The sequence below is a fragment of the Simochromis diagramma genome, unplaced genomic scaffold, assembly GCF_900408965.1.
Source record: "Simochromis diagramma unplaced genomic scaffold, fSimDia1.1 OVJJ01000596.1, whole genome shotgun sequence".
Lineage (NCBI taxonomy): Eukaryota > Metazoa > Chordata > Actinopteri > Cichliformes > Cichlidae > Simochromis > Simochromis diagramma.
In genome coordinates this window covers 20,816,960-20,831,311 of record NW_024387245.1, presented here as the reverse complement: position 1 = coordinate 20,831,311, position 14,352 = coordinate 20,816,960, and the positions used below count along the sequence as shown (strand labels likewise).

General features: G+C 37.6%; 1 protein-coding gene across 1 annotated transcript in view; it reads left to right on the top strand.

Annotated features, from left to right (window-relative positions):
• cacna1bb (calcium channel, voltage-dependent, N type, alpha 1B subunit, b) overlaps positions 1–14,352 on the top strand; it is a 242,922-nt gene that overhangs the window by 216,756 nt on the left and 11,814 nt on the right. The window contains exons 44-50 of the mRNA XM_040000034.1: positions 982–1,078; positions 8,528–8,633; positions 8,758–8,865; positions 9,384–9,493; positions 11,131–11,300; positions 11,769–11,898; positions 11,985–12,095. Coding sequence (XP_039855968.1) covers positions 982–1,078; positions 8,528–8,633; positions 8,758–8,865; positions 9,384–9,493; positions 11,131–11,300; positions 11,769–11,898; positions 11,985–12,095 — 832 coding nt within the window. The remainder of the gene's footprint in view (positions 1–981; positions 1,079–8,527; positions 8,634–8,757; positions 8,866–9,383; positions 9,494–11,130; positions 11,301–11,768; positions 11,899–11,984; positions 12,096–14,352) is intronic.

Genomic DNA, 14,352 nt, shown 5'->3' with positions numbered 1-14,352 from the left:
TAATTAGTTCTAAAGGTTTTGGAATCAATAAAATGACAACAGTGCCCAAATTTATGCACCTGCCTGATTTTGTTTAACCAATTATTGCACACTTTCTGTAAATCCAATAAACTTCATATCACCTCTTAAATATCACTGTGTGTGTCTCCTATATGATATATTTAACTGACATTTTTTATTGTAACAACCAACGATTTATACAGGAAAATAATGACTATTAACAAGGTTGCCTAAACTTTTGCATCCCACTGTATAAGTCAATTTGAACATTGTTGTTGGTGCTAAAAATGCTGGTATTTCAGAAACTGCTGATCTCCTGGAATTTTCTCTCTCAACCATCTCTAGGTTTTGCAGAGAGCGGTCTGAGAAAGGGAGAACATCCAGTGAGTGGCAGTTGTCTGGGTGAAAACAGCTTGTTGACGCCAGAGCTCAGAGAGAATGGTTAGATTGGGTCAAGCTGATAGAAAAGCAACAGTAACTCAGATAACCACTTGTCACAACCAGTATGCAGAATATATGTTATGCAGAAGATCTTCCCTGGTGGGAACACAGGAGAACCTTGAAGAGATGGGCTACAGCAGCAGTAGACCACACTGGATGCCACTCCTGTCACTTAACAGTTCACACAGGCTCACCAAAATTGGACAACAGAATATCATAACTAATAAGCAGCCAATAAGTGTATATAGTTGTACTGACAAATTTGTAGCACCAGCAGCTTACAGAATTTATGCCACATTGCACATTTTTAATACCCCCCCCCCCCCCCCCCCAAAAAAAAAAAAAATCCACTGATGTATAAAAAAGAGAAGTGTAAAACAAACTGAACAATGAAGATCCTGTGCTATATTTGTTTTTCTTCTAACTGCCTCTTCTTGACAGTTATTTGTTAATGTCCACTGACTGATAATAGATCAATATGAATAGGTAAAATGGAATAACCTTTAACCTAACCTCTCGAATATGTCTCATCTCTTTCAGCGGGAGAATATGCTATCGGGATATGTACAAATTGTTGCATTTTATCTCGCCTCCTCTGGGCCTGGGGAAGAAGTGCCCCAGCAGGGTGGCTTATAAGGTTTGCCCTCCCCCACAGTCCTTTTGTTTTTTAAGGGACTGTGATGGTTTCAGACTGTCAGTGTCTCTTCTCATTCACTGGGGTGCCAGAGAATGACCTGAACACACATGCATACAAATGCTCATCGATCCTCCACTAACCAGCCGGCAGGTAACCATGGCGAGTTCAGGAAACAACGCAGCATGTCAGCCTCAAACGGAAGGCATCAGATGCCATGTCTAAGATATTTTCCTGCTTCTAAACACAGGAGTGAAAGAAGAGTGATGACGAGAGCATTGTGTGCTTTGTTTCCACTTTGGTTACTGCTGTTGTCTCTTAGCATGCAGAAAAAGAGTGCATGTTAAAGGAATACTCCACTGAACATCTCGTTTTTGATTCATAAGCACCAACTTAAGAGGTGAAACTGAAAAATTTAAAGCTGCTGTTTTAGATCAGACACATTCATAGATGTTAAGTTTCATGGCACCTAAGGAGCCCTGGACGTCATCAAAACTGTGTTGATTTCAAATTTAAAATCAATTTTGAAATGTTCAAGTACCCATTTACTCTTGGCTGCATAAATGACATTAAGCTCACGAAAAACTATCAGACTTTATCTAACAACTTGCTAATAAATTTGAACTGTTAACTATAATTTTAGCCAATTATTCTAGCTAGCTATTGCTATTAATTGCTATTAGTGCTATCTAGCAATTATCTGTTAATAGGTAGATCCATCTGTTCTGCTTAGGTGACAATTATTTATTTAAATTCATATATTTAACGTAATGTTTCATTTATCTCTCATTTGCAAACAATTTCCATCTGTTGCTAGCCATAGTTTTAGGTAATCATGTCCAATTTTTCATTAATAACCTTATTTAGCTATTTTAACCTTATGTTTATCTTATACATGTCTCATCTAACAATTAATCTTTTTTATCTGTAAAACATTATTTAGCTAAGATGTTTTATTTTCAGTTTACATACTTTTAGCTACCAATAGCAACTGCTAGCAATGTTTTTAGTGAAAATGTTTTTAATTACTTTTTGATCATTTTTTAAAAATCTGTTTAAATAATTTAAGCATTTATTTTGGTAGTCCATAACAGCTGCTTATCCATTACTCTTTGGTATCTTCATAGTTGGTGCTGTTCAGTCGATTTGTGCGCACATGAACACAATAGTGGTGCTCAGGCAGATCAAAACCATAGAAACACTAACACCCTTGGATTGTCCCCTCCCAGATGCACTCTAGAGACGTTCTGTTATGGTGAGAACGTGGCTCGACCTCGATCTGACTCAACTACCAGGTGTATGCTACAGGTTTGAGCTAAACGCTGTAGCTATATAACCATAAATGTATGTATCCTGTGATACAGCAGAGTAGCCGGGTCAACTGAGTCAGACTGGAGTAATCCAGCTCTAGGTATGAGAACATCTTAACTTTTCCACTACACTTGTTTACTTTTTAAGACTAGTTTAGTAAATCTCTTCACGTGCGCCCTGACTACTGCAGAAATACACCCTGTCAACTGTTTGTACCGCTGGTAACGACCACTTCAGATTATGATTTATAGATAATATATTACACTGACCCAGAATTATGGAAAAGAAGAAAGGAAGTACACTAAACTATTCTTATAAATGTCTTCAGGTACTTCTGCATTTATTTAAATAATATAATATAATGTCATTGCAGCTTTTGTAAAGTAGCCTTCAAACTTTCTACATTCACCTTTTAAAAATTTGTTACAGGCAATAATATTTACTTGAAACAGATTGTTTTTTCAAGGAGTATTCCTTTAAAGAAAAATGTACTCAGATTTGTTAAAGCATACCTTCCACTGGGAACCTTTCATCTTTGTACAGGCAATCCTCTGGATCATCCTCCCCTCCTTCCTTCTCTGGAATCCATTCCTGAATCTGTAAATTCAACTAGGATGGCATTCCTGGTCATCATATCCTGGAAATCTTATTAACAAGGATTTCTGTGTTTCCTCTCCCTTTTTTTTTTTTTTTGGTTTGGCCACTTTCTGTTATAACTTCCCATTCTTCTTTTACCACTCCACCTCCTCACCTGGGGAAACTTCATCCTTCCTCCCATGGTCTCCTACCAACCTTTCCCTGACAAGTGGCCGCATAGCTTACCGGGATATGTACGAGATGCTTCGGGACATGTCCCCTCCACTAGGTTTGGGAAAGAAATGTCCGCCCCGAGTCGCCTATAAGGTAGAATCACATCTTCCTCCTTCCTTATCCCTTCTTCCTGCAGCCACTGCAGGTTGCCTGTGCTCACCTGTCAAACATCTTCAGGCTTCTGTCAGTGTGTCAAAGCTGATATCTTCTGGCCTGCTGTTCTGATGTTCTTTCTGTCTACTTGTGTGGCTCTCTGGGCTTGTCCTGTTCTGTGAGGGTTTTCTGTGCATTTTGTTCGTCTGCTCCAGAGGGCCAGGCAACAGTAATAAATAGAAATAAATCAGAGAGATGAGGAAAGCATCATATTCACAAAGTCTCCATTGGAAAATAGGAGGTATTGGTTATTAAAATGGCATCAGCATCAACTAAAATGTGTTTTTTTCTGTTTGATAGTTAAACCTGTCGTTACTTTCTATGTTGACACCACAGAAAATTATTATGTATTCTGCAACTCCACAGAGCTTTTGCTTATTGTTTTGGTTTTATGGCTGTCTTGGCACCCCTGTTTCCAGCAGCAGGTTGCTGTTTTCAGCGAACACGCTCTGCTAAATCCACTGTACACCATCTGCCAAGCACCAATTAACAGAAAAATAAAGATAGCGACTAACTTGTGAGGAAAGAACATCTAGCCATTTGGATGAGATATTTTTCTCAAGGATTAGTGGAGACTGAACACCATTTATGAACTTAATGCATGCCATTCTGTGATATGGTCAAGTAGCAAGTAACAGACAACCTCTAGGATAATCCAGCTGTGGGTCATCTGCATCTGGAAATGTTTGGTTTAAAAGAAAAAAGGGGTGCAAAGATCCACACAAACACTCAGTGAATAAGAGGACGAGTTGTTCCCCAGACAATTATTTTGTTACTTTGGAAATACTGTTGATGTCTGTAAGATCAAGAAAATACCTTTAAAGATATACCCCACAAGATAAATGGTAAAAAAAACCCTGGTGTTTTGATTATCTGCCAGGTTTCCAACAGGCCTTAAGGGATGACAACATCCAGATAAATCACCATTAAATTGGATTTCTTTTCCTGATGGCTTTGGTGAAATCCGGTTGACACTTTATGTTCATATAGAGAAAATTGTACCAGATTTGGTGATTTGTTAAACCATAGCCTCTTCACTCTGCATGCGAGCTTTGTGCTTTGCGCTGGGAAGAGGGGGGAGGGGCGGTAGTTACACTCGCAGTAGCACAGGAACAGAGCCGGAAGGAGAGAGAGAGAGAAAGAGAGCCAGGGACAACAACATCACATTAGAAAGGTATAGTAATCATCCACAACTATTTTCAGTTGCAGATGATAAAGGATTCAGAAAGTCAGTCATGCAGGCCCATATGACAGAGAATGTGCATCTTCTTTTTGTTTTCATATTTTAATTTATATTTAATTGTGTTGTGGTTTGCAGTGTTTTATGTTGTTTCACTTTAAATTTGTTTAAAAGGGAAAAAAAAGCTGAAAATTTAAATAGTTAAAAGTTGAAATGTGAATAGTTTTTTTTTTTAGTATTATATGATTTATTTATTACATTTTATGTGGAGTGAATAAATAAAAGTATATTTACGGTGGCCCCTAGAGACAAAGCACGTACAAACTCCAAAACACGTAAAAACTCCGAAGCACGTAAAAACTCAAAACACGTACAAAAGACAACAGAAGTGCTCCAGGATGCTGGGCACAGTGTTGAGCTTTTGTTACCTAGTGGCTACTACACAAGCCAGCAAGTACCAACGACCGGATTTGGTGTGTGGTAGTAACAGGTAAATGAATAATTTTTTTTTTTAATTATTTGAAAATATATATGAGTGCTTGTGTATAAATACACAAACAATACACATATGCTTTCAATTATGTAATTTAAGTGATCTAGTAGCTCTGTTTTGAAGTTCAGTTAACGCTAGAAATGTGTTTTGGAGTTTGTACGTGTTTTGTCTCTAGGGGCCACAGCATATATGTTTATATATAAACATATATAAATAGTAAAAAAAAAAAGTAATTCCTTTTGTGCATAATTTTATATTATTGTTAATAATAAATTAATTAAAGCAACAAAACAACCCGAAGAGCCGGTTTGGAGCTGAAAGAGCCGGTTCTCTAAAAAGAGCCGGAAATCCCATCACTACTGGTTCATGAAAAAAAAATTTGTAAAAAGAGAGAGAATATTTAGCGATTTTTTTTCTTGAAGGATCCCATCTGGATTCATGTGCTAAAAAGGATTTATTGAGGAATCTCTCATTCCTGCAAAATGAGTCATTTTAAAACATTTTCACCATCATCTTATCACTGAACGGAATAAAAGAGAGCCTTTCCCATGTGTCCTGTGATTAGAACACCTTTTATCCTTGTCAAGTGGGAGTCAAGTATATGTATATACCTCGACAATCCTCAGGTAGTCCCTGTGCTGGCTGCTAACCTCTTAGCATGCAGACTTAATGTGAGTGGTTCCAGTATGTGCGCAACTGTCGAAATGAATCAGATTTAAAGCAGCCCTGCCCTTGCCCCAGTTAAAAATGTCTGGGTCTGACGTGGCTGCATCTCCAAATATAACTCTTGTTTTTGTGAATCGGAATGGAAAGACATGAACAAAGCGAGAGCAGCGGTCCACTTGAGAGCAAGGCTAGCATTTTTATATTTCCATTTCTTCACTCCCACCACTTTGCTGTTGATCACACTCTTTGTTAACCTCCCTTTGTTTCTAAAGAACACGTTATCATCCTAGTCACAGTTGTCCCTGTTACCCGTTAGTTTACACTTTTATGTTCTGACTTTAGGCAAAGCATCACTCTCCCTTTTGACATTGTATCCTCTCTGAGGATTTCTTTTTCTCTCTATTTTCCATTCTTTGTGGCCAATATGTGCAGCTTATGTCTTTGCACGTATGTTTTCTGCATAACAGCATCTAGCACCTTTTTGATGGTGTGTTTCTTCATCTTGTGTCTTCAGCTTTTATTCTTATTCAGTCTGTTTCTGAGAACTACAGAAGCAAGACTTCATATGTGTCAATGTTTTCTACAGTCCAGGCACTAACTCCCCCTCCTCCTCCTCATTCTCCTCTTACTCGCCTCTAATCGCTCCATCTCTTCATCTTCTTTCTGTATATCTGTGTTGTGTCCATTTCACTTGAAGAAAGTGAAAACCATCAATTATAGCTTTCCTGTTTTTCTGCTGTCTCTGAACTTTCTCCAGGTGCAGTTCAAAGTCATACATGCAATACATGCATGCTTCCACCACCCCTATTATATATTCATCAATGCATGTGTACATGAATCATTGCATTGCTGCACTGGCATGGATTTATGCTGACTGGTTTCTTCTTTTTTTACAATGGATGAAAAATTAATTCAGTGAATGTTCTTTAAAATGGCTGTTTGTTTTTTAAAATCTGATATTTAGCGCTGCCAAGCAATTGCTACTAATAGCAATTTTAAATACTTTTTAATTTGAAAGTATTGAGAGTGGACCTGAAGCTTGCATTGTAAGTGCCAATTTTGTCTAGAATTCTAAATACAATCAATTTTGAATAATATGGAACAGAGAAAAGCAGCAAATCCTCAGAATCTGCCATTAAACTATTAAAAGTAATAATCAATGTCATTAGTTAATTAGTTTATTATGTCAGCAAGGCTTTCCAGAACTAAGTGAAATTTAATTTCTTTTATGCTGGTGCAGTGACCTGTTCTTTCATGTTTAAAGACAAAGAAACTTATCATTAAAAAAGGTTTGGAAGCCAGCTGATTGGAAATGGTTGACTGGTTTAAACCAACCAATATTCTTATTTTGATGGTGCTGGCAAATTGAGGTTGTGGAAGCTCTATTATAAACAAATTTCCAATTTAAATAGTTTCACATTGTTCTCACATAGAACAATAATAATTTATCACTGTAATCAAATGGTTCTCTGGATTCTTTATTTAGAAAATAGAACCATTACAGGTTGGGTGTGAACAAGTAGGAGAAAAATACAGAGTGAAAGTTGGTGCAGTTTTTAATTTTACTAAAATTTGACTTGGACTTTTTTTCCTTATAGAAAAAAAGTATCTATTGTAATTTAACTATAAGGTAATTTAGCCCTAAAGTGATGGAGGACAAGTGAAACCACAGAACCATAGAATGTATATAAAAGATGGATGTAGTGCCTTAAACCTGCATTCTTTCCTGTGACCACCAGGGGGAACTCCTATGAATGCAAAAGGAAGTGTGTCATCTCAAACACTGGTTTCAGTCAGGTCTGCTACTCAGTCATCCAGTTTTGAAATGGCAATACGGCAACAGCAAAATTGCTGAGTTTGAAGTTTCACAAAAGAATCTCATTAACTGTTGAGTGATAATGGCTATGTATAACTTTTATGTACAGTCTATGGCAAAAAAGCATTTGAATGTTCAGATAAAATTAATGTGCAGCTTCAGTGAAAGTTAAATACACCAAGCGAGAACCTTTTTTGTGTATTTTTTTAAACAAAATTCCCCGTCTTCTGTTCCTTGCTCGGTGTTTTTAGGACATTATAGCAGGAATAAACCCCACAGACCATAAGCACATAGAAAATACCGGCTTGATTTTTATCTTTTGCAGCATTTTCAGCACATTAACATTTTGATGGTTGGTTTTTCTGTCAAACTGATTAAAGAGCTGCGTGCCAACCAGCGACCTTTCCTTTCTCCTCCTTAAGTGACTATTTCGAGAACGAAGGACATGCTGCTGCGTGTTTCCAGCAGCAGCAGCAGCAGTGAAGGCTCACAGTGCTTAGCATTATAAGTTAATCATATTTTCGGTTTTTGGAGAACTGTGCCACGTAGCAGTCTCGTAGCAACGACAGCAGCCATAAACGGCTCTGTTTACTGCTGTTAGGTTGTGGCAAAAGAGGGTGAATCTTTATTTGGATGGACTAAAATAATTCAAAGTGATGACTGATTTATCTTTTTTCAAATATTTTTTTTGCATTTTTACTTTAATTTTACAGTAAACATAGGAGTCAAAAGTTATTTTATTAACCTCACCCCAAATATTTACTCTTTTACTCACTAATGATTCTCTAGTCGATGCATTTGCTGCATTTTTCTGTTTTATCTGTTGTGATGGGCATCTCTTGTCATTCTTATCATGTCTATATTAAATAACATAGTCATGAATCATTATTTGGTGCCACAGCATGTAACTGTAGATCATCATACCAGTTAATGAAAACAAATCTTTGTTGTTCTGGTGTTTCTTAATCTTTTAAAATTAGATAAATCCAGCATTGATAAGCAATCCTTTAATTTGTTGTGTAGCGATTGGTGAAGATGAACATGCCAATTGCGGATGACAACACAGTGCATTTCACCTCCACCCTGATGGCCTTGATTCGCACAGCCCTGGAGATCAAGCTGGCATCTGGTGAGACTAAAACTACAAAAGCCAGAATCCCTTGCAGCTGCCCTGACAGCTTTGATGTGAATGTGAATGGCGCTGAACTCTCTGGTGCAGATGCGATGTGACATGTTTGTGGGCTCATCCTCAGGCTTGCTGGCACAGCGTTTGTGCGATGCTGACCTGAAGAGGGAAATAAACCGAGTGTGGCCCAACTTGTCACAGAAGACCATGGACCTGCTGGTGACGCCGCATAAATGTGAGCTACAGCTGTGTGCGGGTTTTGATGGGATTTACTAGTTCTTGCTGGTTATATGGTTTTTATTTTTACTCACTTTACCTTTTAAGTTTTGTTTTTGCTATGGCTGTTTCCTTCTATCTTATCACTCTTGCTTGAGCTTGAAAGTTAGGTTAGATTAAAGAAAACAAACAGTTTAAAATGATAAAATAAATTCTGTTATTGAGATATACAGATTTTAGTTTTTAAAGTAAAAAAAAAAAGGTGTCTACTGTGGTGAGAACATTAAAGAGAAACACATCTGTTGCGAAGACATACTCGCCATAAAAAGTTAAAAATCACTGTACGGTTACCTAGTCACTAGTGGACTGTGCACTAACTACTTCATAAGATGATTAGTTTTTGTTGCCGTGTGTTTTCTTTTGTTTTGCTCGAGTAATCCTGCTGCAAACTGTTGCAGTCTCACCCCCCGAGTTGCTGCTCCTCTGTCGCCATCTGCTGCTTACTTGGAGGAACTGTCTCTCACTTGTCTCTTCTAGATAACGAGCTGACTGTGGGGAAAGTCTATGCGGCTCTAATGATCTACGACTTCTATAAGCAGAATCGTGCTAAGAGACTCCAGCAGCAGAATTCTTCAGATGGACCTCAGGTACATCACGAAGCAAAATTCAGCCATGCGTTATTATCTCCAGCTCACTTCATCCAGTTAGAAAAAATCCTAAGCAAATGAGACTATTTGGTCACACCCATTGTCTGCCTTGCCCTCACTGGTTGCACCTGTTTTGTGTTTGTTCCTTGTGTATTTATAGTCCCCTGTTCCCCTGGTTAGATGTCAGTCCATCTGTTTAGCAGCCTGTGTACCCTCTTCTTTATCCAACCTGTTTGCGTCCCACTGTGTGTTCATCTCCTTTGTTTCTTTCCAGTTTTATTCTAAGTCATTGTGAGGTTATATTATTTTTGTGTAGTTTTTCCTGATCATCCAGCCTTAGTCACTTCCCATGCTTTTGTTTGCCAACCTTCACTTTTGTTTGTTTGCTTCAGGCTGTTTCTGGGTTTTTTGTTCCTTCCTGTTTATTCATGTTAAAATTAAAGCTCACCTTTCTTTGGTATCCTTGCCTCTTGAATTCCTTCCTTCTTTTGGTCCTTTTTAGACTTGTGTTCAGAGTATTACTTGACACATTGATTTTTGATATTTGACAAATTGAAGGATTCAAGTAAAAGGAAAAGAAACAAAACACAGAAACAAAGCTGCTGCTATTTGAATTCAGAAAAGGGATTTTTTTTAAATCAGGTTGTTTGAAAGTGTCGTCTTTAATGATGAGAATTAGTCTTTTGGTTTTACAGATTTTGGTTTTGTTTAGTTGCATTTACGTTGCTGTGTAAAAGTCTTGCGCCACCCCTTCTTCTTTATGTTTTTAGTTGTATGTATAGGCACTTTGTTACTAGCAATCGGTAACAAAAAGACATAATTCGATCCCATTTCCCACTAAATGCCCAATATCAAACTGTTCCAAAAGAACTATTAGCAAAACACTTACACTGCACTGGAAACCGGACAATTGGAGGACAACAGTGAGTGTCTACAGCCATCTGTAAAACACATTAAAGGCTCTGTCATTGCTCAGTTTCATTGCATTTAAGCCAGTGGTGTATGGGGTGTGGTCAAATCTGATGAAATCAGAAAAGTACCATCAGATTTTGATCCATCATGCATTAACATCTGGAAAGCACTTGATTGGGAGTGGCTTCATTTTTCAGCAGGATAATGATCCCAAACACAACGCCAGTGCAGTAAAAGCATACCTGGATAGAAAAACACACAATGAAACACTATCAGTCATGAATCGGCCTCAGAGGAGCCCAGACCTCAACAGTATTGAAGCAGTGTGGGATCATCTGCCAACATCCAAATAAGAGCTTTCAGTGTCTTTCAAGAAGCCCGGAGAACTATTTCTGAAGACTAGTTGAAGAAAGTTTGTCTTAGAGAGTTCAAGCTGTGTTAAAGAATAAAGGTGGTTGTACCAAATACTGACTTTCAACCTTGATAAAACTATACAAATTCTGTTTTTGCCTTAAATATTTGCATGCCTTTTTGCATGTGTTTCAACCATCATTTCCTAACAGGAAATGATGGTTGGCTCATAATCAAGATGAAAAAAAAAGTCTATAGCATTAACCTTTGTACGTGTTAGATGTGTTAATAAGTAGATTTAAATATAATTATACTAGCTTTAATATTTTCTCCACTGATGTTTTTTCAACTCTCTGCTATCCTTCTTTCTCCAGAGTAAATTGGGGTCCTTGTTCCGTCCTGTACTGCCATTCACTCACATACAGGAAATAGAACCACCGTTCTCCAGGCCCAAACAAGTCCTCTCACCTGAGCCTGAAAAGAAACCAGTGGCCTCGACAGCTACCACCACCAACACCAACACCTTGATTAACAAGGACACAATGTAAGTGACTTTATCTATGTGTTCCAAATGAAGGAATGACAAGCTGGGAGTCATCAGCATTGCAAAGAATATCATTGCAAAGAATTACTCCCTCATTAGACAGCTGACTCAGATTGTTCGAGGTTCTCCACACGATGCACGTTGCACAAACAGATGCTCAGAAAAAGCCATAAACTTTTGATCTGTGAAACATTTGCAGGCAAACCAGATACAACGGCAGCCAGATTGAGTTATTTTGATTTCTTTTTCCTGTTCATATTCAACCACATCCCTGGCCATTATAACCTAGCAGGGTTTGAACTGTTTACAGTTTTATTTGAGGAAATCAAACTGAAATCAATGAGTTCATCTGAATCCAGCAGGCTCAGAATGACTGGAATTAAACTACAGACCTGAAGTAAAACCTCCTTGACACTGCACCGCTGACAGCATCCGATATTACAGTCAGAGTCTTTGTTTCTTGCACAGACTCAACCAGAGGACTGCCATAAAACATTCCCAGTCTGGAGATGTTTCTCAGGCTTCACAGAGGCCCAAAAGTCGAAGAAAGCTGCAGAGAGGCCAGTCGGAGGATGTGCAAAATTTAACAAGACCTCAGGTAAAAAAATCACAGTCATTAAAATGTTTATTATATAACATACACTCTAAGTATATGCACGTATGCCTGTGTTGTCTTTCCTTTAGGAACAGGTTGAACTGAAGCAGGTGGAGAACACTTCAGATGCAGAGGCATATCCCAGCCTGGAAGGTCACTGCAGAGCAGCCTCTCTTCCCCGACTAAATGCTGAATACTACGTAAGCTCTCTGGTGCTCATGAGGTCATGCCTCTTGTTTTACTACTCACAGGAAGAATCTTACAATACTTTTTTGTTTTCTAGATTCTTGTTTTAGTCCAGAAATTGTGCAACTTTTTATTTTTTTTAGAAAACATGGACTGAAAAAGGCTGCTGGGCTGCTGAAGGGTTACTGGTTAGAGAATGCAGCCGGAAGCAGTGGCTCTCTGTCAGTCCGCATCAATTCAGCCTGTTGACCTCCCCTGAGAATTTCAGATATTTTACCAAGGAGGAAATTCAGCATGGAGATGTGTAAAGAATAAAAGATACAATAAATATGCAGATAGAGGAAATTAGTTAACAGGAAGCAGCTTCACACTAACTGAGAGGAGCTATCACACCTTGCAGGGACAAAAATATTTGGAACTATAAAATACTGCGTCTAATTTTTTGGTTTCTGTACTTTGATCATAGCTCGCTCGTTACCAGATCCATTAACTAAAATGCATCCAGTGTAGAAACAACAATTTACTCTACCTTTGATGCGATAGAAGGTTTTGTTAATTTGTACTGATGTAGAAAAGGCAATGATATTACCAAGGCAATAACCAGATGAGATACAGCACTGAGAGTTCTTAAAGCATGACAAGCTTGAAATCTCTTTTAAAGAAAAGTGATAGATAAACCTTAGATATGACGTCTCAGATATTAAAAGCTCACATAATGCACAGACATGACAGTAATGCTTTTCTTTTGTAAATGTCTGAATGGAAACAGCTAAGCACATTACCTAAGATGTTTAACTTTAAGTTTATATCTCCTGCAACCAAAACACTAAAATAAAGTATTTTATAATATGCATTTCTATGAGTGTAGAGTGCTGCAGGGATGGGTCTTAAAACCCAGAAATGATTTGGCATTTTGCACCAGTTACTCCAGTTCAGTTGTCTCTAAAACAGCGAGTTTGTTGTTAAATGCATGAATTGATAAGTGTATTTAATGTAAACGTCAAAGATTTTACATTAAATACACTACGCATTTCATTCTAGAACATAAAAATAGGTCTGCTACCAAACAGCTGAATGAGAAGCTATATCATAGCTAACATAGAAGGTTAGGTGGTGAAGTCATGTGACTGTAGTGCAGTCAATTTAGAGACAAATGTTAACACTTTACATAGTTATATTAGAAAAGGTCATAAACCATATGCTGCATGATTATTATATAACATTAAAATTAGGGTATCTTTCAGTTTTTGTTTTTGCGATGCAGATTGAAAAAGCTGGCATAAAAATCAAACTGGCTTGTTGTCAAGGAAACCAGTTTGATGCTGACTGGTCTAGTTGAAATTTTAAAGTCCTATAATTTTCTTACATTTTTATGATATTTACTGTAATCACGCTCACCTACAAGAACGTCGGAGTTTTGCGTGACTGCACTAATTTGTTCATTTTTATGACATGCACTTTTTTAGCAACCATTATTAATTATTTCACTTTTGTGAGTTACAGTAGCTGCTCGTGGCTGCTGCATATGGATGTCATGTTAAGATAAATTTTCTGTCCATCATTTCTGTGTTTCTGGATTTTTCCACCTGTCAGATCTTGTCAGTTTAGCCTTGCCGTTTGCCTGTCTGCGTTTGTGTGTCTGTCTCTGTCGTTCTGCTCTCTTCCACAACACGTAACATGTGCTTTCCTTATGTTTATGTTGCATTTTGATTTCTCACGCTCTCTCTATTTTAACGGACCAGGCTGGAGTTACTCTGTTTTTCATTTCTGTTAAGAAGTTTTTGCAAAGGATCAAACCCAACAATGTGCAAGTTCATAGATTAATATTTTACACTTTTTCTAATACTTGTTTTTAGAGCAAAGATGAATCAAGTATGAGTAAATACTGCAAATGTCGTATTTAGCGGGATATCAATACACATTTTTGATGCTCTTTTAATGTTTTTAAAGACACAAAAAAATGTCAAATGTAGCTGGTGTACATACAGAGGTGCCGATTGCAATAGGGCTTAGTGAAGTGAAATATACATGAGTTTGTGGTAAATAAAAATACTCCAAGGAGGCAACATTACAGAAGAAGCAGCTTCTCTTGGAAGTCACAAAGCAGAACAATGTGAACACATGATAAAGAGACAATTTTGTACACTTTTCTACTTAATTGTCTTTTAAAAGCATTTGAACACATCAACTGCACCTTATTCTTATTGCAAAAAAATCATAAGACTGGCAACAGATTGAGCAGAACATGTTATAGGACATTGTTCTCATCAC